General features: G+C 40.4%; 1 protein-coding gene and 1 long non-coding RNA gene across 7 annotated transcripts in view; one reads left to right on the top strand and one right to left on the bottom strand.

The window, feature by feature from the left end:
• Positions 1–15,493, bottom strand: part of ARHGAP8 (Rho GTPase activating protein 8) — a 191,652-nt gene that overhangs the window by 78,063 nt on the left and 98,096 nt on the right. For 5 of the 6 annotated variants that reach the window (XM_077266613.1, XM_077266614.1, XM_077266612.1 and 2 more), the window contains 6 exons: positions 15,310–15,358; positions 14,986–15,043; positions 13,785–13,876; positions 12,342–12,482; positions 7,172–7,310; positions 5,463–6,134 (listed from right to left, as the gene is read on the bottom strand). In XM_077266613.1, coding sequence (XP_077122728.1) covers positions 5,587–6,134; positions 7,172–7,310; positions 12,342–12,482; positions 13,785–13,876; positions 14,986–15,043; positions 15,310–15,358 — 1,027 coding nt within the window. In that variant the 3' untranslated portion in view covers positions 5,463–5,586. Of the gene's footprint in view, positions 1–5,462; positions 6,135–7,171; positions 7,311–12,341; positions 12,483–13,784; positions 13,877–14,985; positions 15,044–15,309; positions 15,359–15,493 lie in introns of those variants that run through there. The other variant, XM_077266616.1, reaches the window with a different exon arrangement.
• The window catches only part of LOC143776836 (uncharacterized), a 60,648-nt gene that overhangs the window by 24,182 nt on the left and 20,973 nt on the right, over positions 1–15,493 (top strand). The gene's annotated exons all lie outside the window — the stretch shown is intronic.

Raw genomic sequence — 15,493 nt, 5'->3', positions numbered from 1 at the left:
GCCTTATTTGTTAGGAGAATCCCTTGACAATCGGCTTTTCACAAAGTGTCTCTCTTTTTGAACCCTTAGTGATCAGTTGTGATCTGTGGAGAAACCTGGTTGTAAGTGTTCAATTTTCCTGCAGCTCCCCCATAGGAGAATTGAGGTATTACAGCAATGCCCATGTAAATGGGATACCTGTGTAATATGGACAGGTCAGTACTCTGTACAATTCTTGATTATCCTGGACAGATGATCCTCGTAATTATCCTCATGGTTTCCAAGATCTCCTTGTGGTCAATTAATGGAAACCTAATAATAATTAGAATAATAGTGTGATAATAACCTAGATGTCAGTTCAAGCATTGGTATCTGTAGAGCAAAGCCGTATTTAGACTTACAGAATCCAATGAAAATTTCAGCTCAAGTTACCATTCAATGACGGCAAGCAGAGATTTTGAAAATCATGAGAAACAGGATTAGTTTTTCATGATTTTTCATGGGTCGGCTGCTTTAGAAAACTCAATTTTCCAACACTCTACAAGAATATTCTGTAATAATCCATGTAAGATCTATTTGTCAGTGTGAACATCAGCTACAACGAGCATCTCTTGCCCTGGAGGACTCCACAAGTCCATACATTAAACATCCTGTTCCTTAATTTAAATGAGAGCTGTGTAATACTTCCTTTCTCCAGCGGTGGCACTGCAGGGAAATTAAACACTTGCTTCTGATTCCCCAAACAGTCGATCACGTTGATCTTCCTATTTAAAGGGGAATTTTGTACAAAAAAAAATCTGATAATTTAGAAAGTCTGATGATCTGGACTACATAATTGATAGGCCTGCTCATATTTCATATTTCACTGTGATCCTATAAAAAAAGAGAAAGTCTGATAGTGGTCAGTGCAAACTTCCAGTGCGTCTGTGTCAGGACGTCAATTACTTTGTATGGTTAAATATTAATTTGAGCAAATATTTCAGGTCAGTGAGTCACCAATGAAACAATGGGAGTAAGAATGGGTGAGGAGTCTGCTACAATATGGGTCTGATCATTGATGGCTGTCTGCCCACTTCAGTTTTGCTCCCTCTCCTTGGTGTCCTCAGACGAAGGTCATTAAACTTGAAGGGGTATCCATAGTCTGTTATTTGTGTAAGGATAGTCGAGAAGAAAGCAATGGAGTCAAACTACGGCAAAAAAAGTTGCCAAAGTTACAAACTTTCACGTATCTCTGGCAAGTTAAGAACTCCAAGGATGAAATACACACAGAGAGCAGCTCCTGCTCTGGAGGACCTGACATGGTTATGCTTTACATAAACAGTCCATTGATTTGGAAGAAAATTGTGTAATACCTCATTTCACCTGCGGAGGTGCTGCAGGCAAATACAATTTCTGCTGCCAGGATTACAACTGATTTTTGATGGCAAAAATGTTTTACATTGCACTCTGGAGCTTTATGGTGCATTATAGATAAGGGGGAGGAAAATTTTACAATCAGCAGAGTAGCTCCATGCAGTCGTACATTACCAAGCACAATGCCGAGCGTCGGATGGAGTGGCGTAAAGCCGCCACCACTGGACTCTGGAGGAAACATGTTCTGCGTAGTGATTGATCACACTTTTCTATATTGCATTTGATGGACAAATTTGGGTTTGGTGAAAGCCAGGAGAACGTTACCCACCTGACTGCATTGTGCCCCTTCTAATGGTATGGGATTGTTTTCCAGGGGTCGGCCTTGGGCCCTCATTTTCAGTAACGCTGCAAAGTAAAGCTTCCAGCTTTGTGGCAATAATTTAGGGAAGGCCCTTAACTGTTCCCCATGACTGTGCCCAGTGTACAAGGTGCATACAGACACGGTTGGGGAGAGTTTGGTGATGTCAACCCCATCCAACACTTATAACGGAGATTGTGTCCTCAAATCAGGGTCTGACCTCACAGATTCTCTACTGGACGAAGGGGAAAAAATTTCACACAGATGCCTCCAAAATCTTGTAGAAATCCTTCCCAGAAGAGCGGGAGATGTTATATCTAGATATTAATGTTTATGGATGTAGGATGTGAGGCCAGTAAAGCTCCAGGAGGTGGGATGGAGGGGGCACATACTTATCCATTAATATTCTGATAGTCGGGCACAGTAATCTGCATTCTGGAGCAGACGAGTTTGGATGTTTAGACTTCTGCATGTTTGATAACCCCTCATTAGCGCTTCCCTTCATTAATACGGCGCCGGCTGACCCGGTGTTAGACATTGTGGATGGCGGGCCGCTGGCTCTCAGGCCATTAGCGGAGCCCCGGAGCTGAGGTGTCTGACCCGTCTCCGTGCCCTATGTATAATGAAGCTTTTGCCGTGAGAGATCAGCCGCTGGCACAGAGCGGCTCCCGCTCCTCCGCTGAAACCACAATCTGCCCCCAGCTGGTGGATGCGCATTTCATGGCCACAAACGTTATCACGCTGCTAGCTTTTTTTTTTTTTGCAATCGTAGAGAAAGCTTTGTCTGAAAATCCCTCCGAGGATTAAAGTCTGTGTCTGTACGACCGCTTTCTGCTGATTTGTCAGTTCGGTCATTTCAGATGACTAAATAAAAGAAATGAAAAATACAAAAATTCTCAACATATAACAATCCATCTCCAAACATTAGAATTTACAACCAGCATCAGTCCCACCTGTTTTATCATTTCAGGCAAAGTTTTTATTATTTCCGTATCAAAAACTTTCCAGTTAGAAATCTTGCAATTATCACACTAGGGCTTTTATAACACTTGCACTTCCTGCTGTTTTCAGCAGTCTCATTATCATCACAGGCAGACTTTCAATTGCAGGTAACACCTCTATACACATATACATTAGCAATGAACAGACTCAGATCCTATCTTTTGTATTGACGCATTTAATGAGTGTGTGCTAAGGACATTGTGAAGGAAAGAGGAGGAGGTGAGCTGTGACATCGCCTATTGTGATTGGTGGATTTTGTGTTATAGGATGTGTATAGCGGTGTTATCATTGTAATCCTGCCTCTTATGTCACAGCTGATCTCTTCCTTCTTTACTAATGACCTTTGCACACGTTCATTAGATGCTTCAATAAAAAAGATAGGGGAGGAGTCTGCTCATTGCTGCTAATGTACATGTGCAAATCCTGAAACAATAAGAAATTAGAGTCTAAACCTGCACCAGTGGCCGGTGTGAAGATGGCAAGATTTCTATTGTCTATTTTTGAGCAAAGATCAGGTATCATGGACGCATATAGTATGATACCGGCCAGATGTCACAAGACCTGACAAGTGGTCAGCGGATACCACATCAGCAACTGCTTATTCATGAGTGAGATGGGCTGGATAACCCCTTTAAGCTGCTCACACACTTTAGACAGCTGTCTGTAGAATGTTTTATTGATTGGCTTGTCGGGAGTAATAAGACTTTTCCGGCAGTGGTTTATCTCCTATGTTGTTGTTTTTTTACAACATTTGGGCATTTTTTTTTCCAACAACTGAGCTACTTGTTAAACTGCTATGAAGGATGTGATATATCATCTTCTCAGTAACGTATAATAGATAGCCAGGCCTAGTCTGACCTTCTTCTGGGGCTTGTAGAGGGGATCTGCCCTCCCCTAATACTCCATATTTTCACTCCCTGTTTTGTGGCTTTTGGAGTTTCTACTTCCTGTTTTGTGGACCTGGTAGAGTTCACTACCTGTTTTGGGAGTTTCTACTTTCTATTTTTGAGCCTTCAAATTTCTACTTCCTGTTTTGTGAATTTTTGAGTTTCTAATTCCTGTGAATCTGGTAGATTCCACTTCCTGTTTTGACAGTTTCTACCTTCTATTTTTTTTTTTTTAATCTTGGAGTTCCTATTTTTTGCTTTGTGAATCTAATCGATTTTACTTCCTGTTTTGAGATTTTCTACTTCCTATTTTATGAATCTGGGAATTTCTACTTTCTTTTTTGTTAAAGAGAACCTGTCAGCAGGATTGTGCACAGTAACCTACATGCAGTGTCAGGTCGGTGCTGTTATACTGATTACAATGATACCTTGATTGATGGAATCTGTCTTGTGGTTCTTGTTTAATCTTTATTTTCAGTTTATGATATGCCTGTGCTCTGAGGCTGCCTGTGGGGGGAATCTTCATGTGGTGCTCTTCTGACATCGGTGTGGCTTCTGACAAGTCACTGATCGCTCAGTGACCTGCCCCCTAGTTTACATAATAATCATTATATATATACTTCTTGAAAAAAATCTCCTTCTGCAGGCAGGCGCCAGTGGTGGCACCTGAGCTGCAGCATGATCGCATATTTAATGTGTATATGTAAATGTGTATATAAGGCTACGTTCACATTTGCGTTGTGCGCCGCAGCGTCGGCGCCGCAGCGCACAACGCAAACAAAAACGCGGCAAAAAGCACGCTAAAACGCTGCGTTTTGCGCCGCATGCGTCCTTTTTGGCCGAAAGTTGGACGCAAAAAAAATGCAACTTGATGCGTTTCTTGCGTCCAACGCTTGCGGCCATGCGGCGCAAAACGCAGCACAACGCATGTCCATGCGCCCCCATGTTAAATATAGGGGCGCATGACGCATGCGGCGCCGCTGCGGCGCCCGACGCTGCGGCGCTGACCGCAAATGTGAACGTAGCCTAATTTAGTGATCAATGTCCTGTCAGCAGTCTTCACTATGAATAGCTAATCAGAGCACCACATGAAGACCCCCCACAGGCCACCCCGGGGCTCAAATATATCATTAACTCAAAATTGAAAATAAAGATTAAACAACAACCACAAGACAGATTCCATCAACCAAGTTATCATTGTAATCAGTATAACGGAACCGACCTGACACTGTGTGTGGGTTACTCAGCACAACCCTGCTGACAGGTTCCCCTTAATCTAGTGGTTTCCACATCCTGTTCTGTGCGTATGGTAGGTATCACTTCATGTTTTGTGAATTAGGGAATTTCTACTTCTTGTTTTGTGAATCTTAAGTGAATTTTCTACTTTTTAGTTTCTGACTCTGTTGGATTGCTCTTCCTATTTTGTAAATCTAGGAGCTTATACTCTTGTTTTGTGAATCTTGGAATTTCTACTTCCCGTTTTTTGAATTTTAAGAGTTCCCACTTCCTGTTTTGTGAATCTGGTAGGTTTCACTTCCTGTTTTGTGTATTGAGGAATTTCTACCTCTGGTTTTGTGAATCTAGTGTCATTTATTTCTTTTTTATTTTGTGAATCTTGTAGATTAATTTTCCTATTTTGTGTAGCGAAAATTTTCTACTCATGTTTTGTGAATCTTGAAGATCCTACTTCCTGTTTTGAGAATCTGGTACTTTTCATTTTCCGTTTTGAGAGTTTCTACTTCCTATTTTCGGAATCTTGGAGTTCCTACTTCCTGTTTTCTAAAACTGGTAGATCAAACTTCCCGTTTTGTAAATCTAGAAGATCCTTCACCATCTGTATTCACCCGTTTCTCATACCGAGACATTCATTAAACAAAACGGAATCAGAAATTTATCATACATTTAATTAGATCCTCCCAAAATTTAGAAATCAACGCTCAATGGAAACCTAAAGTCCATAGAAGGCCCAAAGTAAAAAGAAAATAGAAAACCAAAAAATTAAGATAATTATACAAGACTTTGCCGCCCAACATCCATGGCGTATCCTGAAGATTTGGCACAACCTCTTCCGAAATCAATGAAAATTCCTTCAGAGTCAGAGTCTATGGATTCTAAAATCTGGTCAACAATGGTCTCTGGACTGGAAGATGGAGCAGGAATCAGAGTAGTAGAGTCTCTGGACAAGTCCTCCCGGGAGCTCTGGCTGTGGTACAGTCCTTGTTGAGGTTCACTGTTGTTGTGCATTGAAGGAAACTGTCCGTTGCCCATGGCGGGATGCTCCAGCTCACCCGTGGGTTGTGGTTTGGTGGTGGACATTGAGAGCTTGGAGCTAGAGTCCAGGATGGTGGTCAGGTTGGAGTATCCCTGCATTTCTAGAAGTGAGGTCATCTCAGATAACGAGTGTCTTCTGATTCCAGTCCCATTGTTCGACATGTTTTCCATTTCGTACTCCGCTACCGGGGTCAGCAATGGATTGTTGTAGCTCTTGGATCTCACTACTGGATTTTTCGTGATCATCTCACCAGATTTGGGACAACGTCTGAATATGCGTTTTTCTGTGAAGATCATACAACATCAAACGATCAATTCTACAACCACGTGAGAACTTGTAAAGACAATTTCTCACCCATCCACAGGATAAGATCGGTGGGGGTCTGATTGATGGGATCTACACTGGATCACCGCTCCGTTCATTCCCTATGGTGCCGGAAAAACCTGAGAGCAGCGCTCGTCGTTCCCCATAGGGAGTGAATGGAACAATGGTTGATGATATACACTACAGTTCCATTTTAGTGTAGAGAAAATTGCCCCGTTCTGATGATTGGTGGGAATCCAGTGGTCGGACCCTCACCGATCTACAACTTAATAACTATCTATTGAATATTATTATTATTACTAATAATAGGTGACAACATATTTTCACCATACAATCCCTTCAAACTTCATAATCAAAGAGGAAGGGTCATTGTTTCCATGGGTCCAAAATAAAAAAAGGAGAAACTTTTCAAAAAGTTTTAGTTAAAAATATTCTACTGTTTTCTGTATACAGCTCCTATGCAGGCCTATGTGTGTCCAAGGTGTAACAGTCTATATATATATATATATATATATATATATATATATATATATATATATATATATATATATATATGTATATATATATATATATATATATATATATATATGTATGTATATATCTATGGTATATGTATATATATGCATATATATGTATGTATACGTGTATATAGATGTATGTATTTATATATATATATATATATATGCATATATGTGTTTGTGTGTATATATATATATATATATATATATATATATATATATATATCTGGTGCCTTTAGGCCACTCTAGGTACTAAGGCTTAGCGTCATCTGCCACCTGAGCACTACACTAAAGACGTGGAATGGAATTTAATAAGGTTATTGTGTCACTACCCAAAATGGCCACCTGGTGGCAGCAAATGCCAAGTTAAAGAACTAATCAATGCCATTCATTGACTATGGCGGGCTGACCTCTCATATGTTAGAAGGAAATTCTGCTGAGTTGTATGTCAGTGCGTAAGTACAAATTTGACTCATACCCAAGAGACAGGAGGAGTGCGTGAATGGAGCATCGTTAGAATACAACCCGTATGTGCCAAGGTATGGAGAGACCACCTTCTGAATGAGCGATTCCAGGTTCAGATATTCCTCCGACACGCCCTTGGACTCATGGACACCCTAGATGATGTAAAGCAAAGAGAAGAGTCAGTCCGTAGTTTTCAGAAGCACCATCCGCACGAATATTCTAATCTTCACATGCCTGGATACTCAAATGCAATTATCAATGTCCCTATGATAACACTGGACAAGACTTAGAACAGGAAGAATTGTCATGGGGCTTTGTGCTATAAACACCACTGGTTCGAGAAATGAAGAAAAATACTATGCAAACATGTCTGATCCTTCTGCTTTCAAAATACTGCAGTGCTTAAATAAAATCCCTGGCTAATTCAGAAGCTATTACTATGGTAATCCTTCCGTGTGATTGCTGTGTAATTAAGAGACAGGGTCAATAGGAAAAAATAAAAAGTTACAGTACTTTTCCATTAAGGTGAAGACTGTTTACTGTTTCGATTAGTCTACAATTAAAAAGTGAAGACACCATAAAAAAGGGTTATTTGCAACATTTGCAAATGCAAAACTTGCCAGATTTTGATATTTTCACGCCATTTTCGTCCAACTCCGACAAAGCGGGGGGACCAAGGGCGTAACGGAACGATGCGGCCCCCATTCATCAAATTTATGACCAGCAATGGTGTACATTATGCCACAAACTGGAGTAAGACTTGTGGTGAGGCGCACACCACTTTTCAAACAGGCATGCGCCGCTTAATGAATCGGGAGCGTCTGACTCCAACATGCCTTTTCATAAAGATCGTCGTTTTGGCCTTGATAAATTGGGGTCCTAAAGTTAGAAAACTAAATCCACACCTCCTTTGAGTGGGTGAGCATGTGCTCCAAAATTTGCAACATTTTCTTGCATTATAAATCCATCCAAAATGTGTTGGTCATGCTCCCTCCCGATACACCACACCCCAATTCTTCAACTTTGGGTAAGCAAGTTGCACATTTAAATATTTTTTGAGACTTAGTTTACATTGTAAGTTGATACAAACTGCTTATGGGCCACAGTTGCCACTATGGGCCACCTTTTCTCAATATGTGAACATTATCTTTAAGACATAAATATGTTGTCACTAATAAAACAAATGTATAGGTAAGGTGGTTATTACAGATCTATACAATAGATAAAAAATATAATGTATATATTTGCTGCTTAGACCAATCAAGATAGAAAATCATTGGTTGGGCTTGAGCTGGAACCCATGGCGGTTCCCAAAGTATGTTTCAAGCACCGAACACATTAGTTACTTCTCTTTATTGTTTAAATAAACATATTTATAGAAACAAGCCCAACAATTAATATTTTGCCGGTTCTTCAGATAGTGTCCTCACCACTATATATATTTGCTGCTTAGACCAATCAAGATAGAAAATCATTGGTTGGGCTTGTGCTGGAACCCATGGCGGTTCCCAAAGTATGTTTCAAGCACCGAACACATTAGTTACTTCTCTTTATTGTTTAAATAAACATATTTATAGAAACAAGCCCAACAATTAATATTTTGCCGGTTCTTCAGATAGTGTCCTCACCACTATATAGGTAAGGTGGTTATTACAGATCTATACAATAGATAAAAAATATAATGTATATATTTGCTGCTTAGAAAATCATTGGTTGGGCTTGTGCTGGAACCCATGGCGGTTCCCAAAGTATGTTTCAAGCACCCAACACATTAGTTACTTCTCTTTATTGTTTAAACGTATTTATAGAAACAAGCCCAACAATTAATATTTGGTCGGTTCTTCAGATAGTGTCCACATATTCCACATCACTATATATATGCAGCGCCCCAGAGTCCTGGTCGTTGCAGTACTGTGGCTCCGCCACTATGGGGAGCTATGGTGCGTCCGATGGCACTGAAGGAGTTCATCTGATCAGGTATCACAGACACCAATACATTTCACAGCCGGGCCTCCGGGGGGAGCTAAGGGTGCTATTCATTAGGCCACTCCCCACCATAGTGGGTAAACTGGGGGTCAGGCAGGAAGTTAGATCAGAAAGCTGACTGGGTTGGAACCAGGCAACACCTTGTGGCAGAGGGTGTTGTAGGGGAAGATACAGTAGGGTCTCTGTCAGGGGTGGGATCCTGACAGAGGCTTGGCGAGAACGAACGTAACGGGACCGTGCCTGCTCCGGGTAGCGGCGGTGCCCAAGAAAGGATTAGAAGAGAGATAGATTGTGCTGAGTGAGAAACGGGATCACGCAAAGGAGAAATACCAGTAGGAGTCGTGCTGTAAGACCGAAGCAACATCCTACTGAGGCGCACTACCGGTGTCCGGAACGCCGAGGGAGTAGAATAACATTCAGCTTCAAGCAATACTCCAAACAGCGGCAGGACAGTCAGTCTCAGGCGGGCTGTCTAACTCAAATCACCTATGAAGTCTTGGGAGGCAATTGTGGGAGAGGGGCGTCTCTAGGGTCCCGGAAGAACTCCAGGCCTACCCGTCAAACGGGTGCCGTTCCTACCCGAACCTCAGGGAGGGACGGAGGATTAGCAGAACATCATCTAGTCGAGTTGTGAAGGAACTTAAGAAACAGACACAACAGTTGTGGGGTACTTTCCGTAAGCACAGCAGGGAAGGACTACAACACATAGCGCTAGGGGGAAGGCACAGATTTCCTCCTGTGAAGAGAACTCTGGAAGTGTCATTGGACCGGCCAGACTTGCGCAGCCTGGTGAGCCGTATTCTGGATTGAGGACTCAGAGATCTTCAGTAAAGAGGTAAAGAGACTGCAACCTGGTGTCCTTGTTATTTACCGCGACCTGCACCCCACAACTGCACCGTTACAACACCACTTATTGCACCGGACGTCCCCCACTGACAGACAGGGCCACGGACCGGGTCTAGCCACCGTGACAACCCCAGGACTGAGTCCCAGAGGCCCGGCTCCGGGTACCCTTCGGCCCTGCGGCGGTGTGGGGGCGCTCCATATACTCATCAGTTTTTGTTTCTATCGGAGCTCAATGATAACATAAATTAGGTTAATAGTATTTTTTAGAGCTGCATTACAGCTTTTTTCCTAATAAATGGACAGAGAAGTAACATTGTGCAGAAATGGCAGTAATATTGTGCCATATGGAAGCACCATGTGGTGGTACATGGAGTCTCAACTGTTCTAAAATAAGAGACTATACGAAGAATGTGTGCAAATATACAGGCTGTGTGCATGTAACCCTGCAGTGCTGTAAACATTAACTTTTTTTTTAGCACAGAACATAAGGGATTACTCATGTATACCAGTAACAGAACATGGTTAGGAGGAGAAATTGTAGAGTGGTCCACATTCTAGAGATGTTTTTGGCTAAGGAACACTATGGGACTATGCATATCATCAAAGACCCTTTTTTGAACCTCACTCTCTTATGTAACACAAAACCTCCTTACTTTGGATCCGTCCCCACATATGGGATCCATTAAATTCCAGAACGTGAACACGTGACTGGTAACAGGAGGGTTTTATGTAACAGTTAGACTCTGTATATACTTCTCGAGGTCTCTTCCTGGAAATTAATGATTTATATTTCCTTTTAGGAACAGTAAATGTATTAAGAAAATCTACAGCCGTATCCTCATTTACAGAAATATTTTAGGAAAACATTACATACTAATCTACTTAGCGGTCTCAATGGACACAGTTGCAATGAAAAGGTTTCTGTGATTACTTGACAAATGGTACCAATAAGGGTATACATCAAAATTTCAGGGGCCCAAAGTAAAACTCAAAATGTGACCAAAACCCTCACTGAGAAATGTGCTACACCTCAAGTAAATGATCAATATTCAGTTTTTTTTATTTTTGCATAGAATTCTGATCTCAGTTACTTTATTTTATATCTGTATAATGGAGCTCTGATTTTCCGTTTTGACAAATTGTATAATTCTGTCTGCATGCAGTCACCAATAGGGGGAGCTAACTGCATATGGATTCTTATATTAAATGGTACTGAAATGGGTTCTCCTGGATGGTGCCACTGATGACTTATTCTGAAGTTATATCATGAATATCACATCATTGCAAACATCCAAAACCTCAACTAAACAACTGATACCTGCACGAACTCATTGTACAGAGCCATAACACCATAGATCCATACCTTGTGTAGTAGCTCTTATTGGGTGCTACACTTCAGCTCCCAATAAAGTGAAGGTAATCTGAGCTTGCAGTACTTTGAAAAAGCTACTAGAACAGATCTGTTCTGTTTTGGATTCATGTACTGTGTACTTCATGTGACAACAGATATTACCTTTCTGGTAGGGGTGTCGGACCCCTGGTGATCAGATATTGATGAATTAATGGAAAGAAAGGTCATCAATATCTCAGTTATGGACAACCCCTCAACTGCGATAGGATCCACATGGCTTTATATGGACGGAGCACCTCCTAGTTACAAACAGGGGTGACCGCAGATCCCATTGCAGTCCCCTTCCTTCATAATCTGTAAAGCATTGGCTTACATGATAACATGTAATTATGGTTGGCCGACATGGTTTCAACATGTTTTTGAGTTAAACAATTTAGCTTTGTTAAAGTAAAAAAAAGTATGCAAACCTTACATAAGCAGAAACCTATCTGATACCATGATTAACAAGGGTGGCAGTATATTTCTGTTACTCTGGATCATGACATAACCAGGTTCATTTAATTACTAAATATTAAGTCATATTATTAACATAGTGATCCCAAACAATATTCAGCCATGGGCTCATGTTCAGGCCTGACGCATTCATCTGAGTTTGTTGACACCTTTGACATTGCTGACAATTATACAGACTTAGTCACCATAAGGAAAATAAACCTTATGTTATCCTGACTCATACCCTTCATAAATCAATGTAATCAGAAATAGAAGGATCCCTTAATAATGAGTTTAGCGGTGACATTAATAAAAAGCGAAAGGTCAAATTTAAAGGGAACCGGTCACCACATTTTTTAGACCCAAAACCTTGTTTCCTTAGAAGACGGACCGTTCACATGACTTTTCACAGTTCAAATGGTTTTTCACTTCTCTTTTTACGTTCATAGACAAATTAGTGGTGTCTGGAAAAGGTTTAGCTTTTTTAATAGACAGAGTAGTCATGTACCTGGAGAATTAGCAGCATCTGAATGATTGAGGGTGGTACACGAGCCCGTGGGCGGGATAAGGCATCGTCCAGTTTAAGATTTAGGGTTATTATATTTCTGAAGTGCAGCAAAGCCAGCTGACGGATCGAGGGCTCCTTCCCCTAGCACAAAGCAACAAGTCACAATAAATTTCCTAATAATAAAAAACTTTATGTACATTGAAAACAAGCATAATTGATAAATAATAGTATAAAAATGGTTTTAACAGCCAAAAAGGGAAAAAAAAATATAAAAATTCTTGGTGGCCTTTGGGTATGCCAGTCTTGATCCAGGGGGTACTGAAGTAAGATGCAAAAAAATGATTAAGAAGTGTGCGCCAACAGAATTGTGCAAGACCATGACCTGTCCCGCTAAGCTCCACCCATTCTCAAAAAAGTTAACAGAACAGGCTTAAAATGGCAAAAATTTCAAAACTTTGAGTTGCAGAAAAGTTTTCCAACATTTGAAAAAGTTTTACTCCAAATTTCTGGTGCAAGCTCTTGTCCAAAACACTCTGAGGGACATTTAGCATAACACATGTGACAATTTTTTTGTATAAACTGCGGCACTTTATTGTTGTAAATGCTTAAAGGGAATCTGTCAGTAGGATCAACCCTCCTAAGCCGTCTACATGGGCATGAAGGTCATAGGAAGCTGAATAAAATGATACCTTGATATTTGCGATCCGATGTCTTATTCCAGAGAAATCCACGTTTTTCTTAATATGTAAATGTTAGAGATCTGTGGGCGGGACATAGATCTCCCCGAAAATCTGCCTTCAGAGCTAATTTTAAATGAAAGGTGTGCTACCAATGTGAGACATGTACGAACTGACAGTCTGCTCTTCTGATCTACATGTCTCACCCTGATAATGCTCCCTAGGGGCAGATTCTCGGGGAGATCTATGTCCGGCCCATAGATCTTAACAGCTCATTTACATATTAAGAAAAACATATAATTTCACTGGAATAAAACATCGGATCATAGATATCAAGGTATCATTTTAATCGACGTTCTATGACCTGCATGCCCATATACATGGCTTAGGAGGGTTGATCCTACTGACAGATTCCCTTTAAGTTAAACTTACCCATGTTTTCTGGCATTTTTAGACCATTTTTTAGTACCTGGTTAACCTTTAGGCCTGAAGTACTACATGTTGATGGCATTTAAATATTTTCTACATAAAAGTCACATATTCAAAACTGGAGCTCCGTCTGTCTCTCTCGGAGCGGAAAATTCCATCTGATACATGCAACCAATGAGCCCAAACAGCCTTGTTTGCCGGCGGCATGTTTGCCAATTATTGAAAATTTCATGGGGTACGCACTTACCCCCAACCTCGCTATGCTTTGATTGGCAAGACAAAATTTCATTTTTTTTTTACATTTAATACAATCCTTCTTTATAATACACCCTCTTACCTGGACAGGGTAGAAGATCGCCTGTAACATAGGTAGGATATCGCTGAAGAAAAAATCCCAGGTTTCCGCTAAAGAATCAAGGAGTTTTTGTCCTACAATAAACAAAAGTAAAGTTTTCAGAGCCCAGCAGTAATAGTACTACATTGAAAGGGTTATCCATGATTGAAAAAAAAAAATTGTTATTTTTTCTCAGAAACAGCGCCACCCCTGAGAATAGGTTGCATGTGTTATTGCAGCAAAGCTCAATTCACGTCATTTGCAATACCAGACACAACCTATGCTCAGGGGTGATGCTGGTTTTGATAAAAAACCAACCATGATTTTTCTAATCCTGGACATCCCCTTTAAATACATATACAGTCATGGACAAAAAATGAGACCAATTTACAGGTTTCTAAACAAGAATTATTTACTGGGAAGTAATTTAATGGAATTTACAGACTCTTTGTAGATATTGGCCATGGTGGTATTGAAACGCAAGGTCTTATTTTAAGGAATTTTACAATTGTTTGAAAAAAATATACGGTATATAAAAAAAGAGCAGCAAATGTTTTCAGAGCAAATTGTTTCAGATCTCCTATGTTACCCTATCTGAGGGGAGCTTGGAATAGAGAAGGAAAAACTGAGCTCGAGGATATATAATTTTCTATGATTTGGTTCAGGACTTTTGTATAAAAAGCTGCAGAATTGCAGAACTCATAAAAAAGCCTTTGAGTCCTGCTGACCACGCCCACACACTGTTATTGGCTCAATTTTTACTGCATGACTTTACAGCTGCCAATCACTGGGAGTGGGCGGGAGAAGAAGGACTCACAGGCTTTCTTTTTTTAATCAACAGCTTTTCTTGCAAAAATACTGAACCAAATCATAGAAAATTATATATCCCCGAGCTCAGCATCTCCCATTCTAATACATCCTGCCCTAATATAAGAGATCACAGAAGACTTGACAAAACTGGTGTTAACAACTTCTGCTACCATGAGTCCTGTGTCTAAATACCCTGGCCAAAGCAAAGTGGATAGTTGGCATACCCAAGGTCAATGCAAAGTGAAATGGTTAATAAGGGGAATATTAGAAAATTTCTGTAAAACAAAGGTGAAAAATCACTTTCAAGTACAATTCTGAGTGAATTTGCTCTTTATCGTGACCATAAAGACTTTTTTTCATCTTTCTCTTTAGATTAATAGTCAAATTGTTTTACCTTCATAAAAGCGTATCTTGTCTCGCAGGATCACCATCCCCTTAGTTAGAAGCTGATTCTGAAGAGTGAATAGTAAGAACAATATAAGAATCTAACACGATCTGCGTCTCAACCTCCGTCTGCCGGCCTAAAGCATTAATAATGCAAGATGCAGATTTTAACTAGGTGGCGAGAAAACTAACAACATAGCGTGCTGAGAAAACTAGCTGTGAAGTTTTCATACCAAAACTGTAAAATAATTCTCGCTTTATGTGATATGTGACATCCTCTTTCCCTCTCAAATCTATTATTTACGCCGGAGAGGGAAAATATAAGTGAACGTACCTGAAGGTATTCGGTGAAAAACGAGCCCAATTCAGTTTTTAACAGCTGCCTGTAACAAAAAAAAAGTGGGAAAAATAAATTGTGGGTACATGTGTAATTTTTCAATACTTTGATATCTTCTATACTTTGGAAATAATTTCTTCGGAAACTTTTGTTGGAGAAGATTACATTGAAGATGCCCGGT

The sequence above is a fragment of the Ranitomeya variabilis genome, chromosome 5 (genome assembly GCF_051348905.1).
Source record: "Ranitomeya variabilis isolate aRanVar5 chromosome 5, aRanVar5.hap1, whole genome shotgun sequence".
Classification (NCBI taxonomy): Eukaryota; Metazoa; Chordata; class Amphibia; order Anura; family Dendrobatidae; genus Ranitomeya; species Ranitomeya variabilis.
This window is presented reverse-complemented; position numbering and strand designations above follow the sequence as displayed.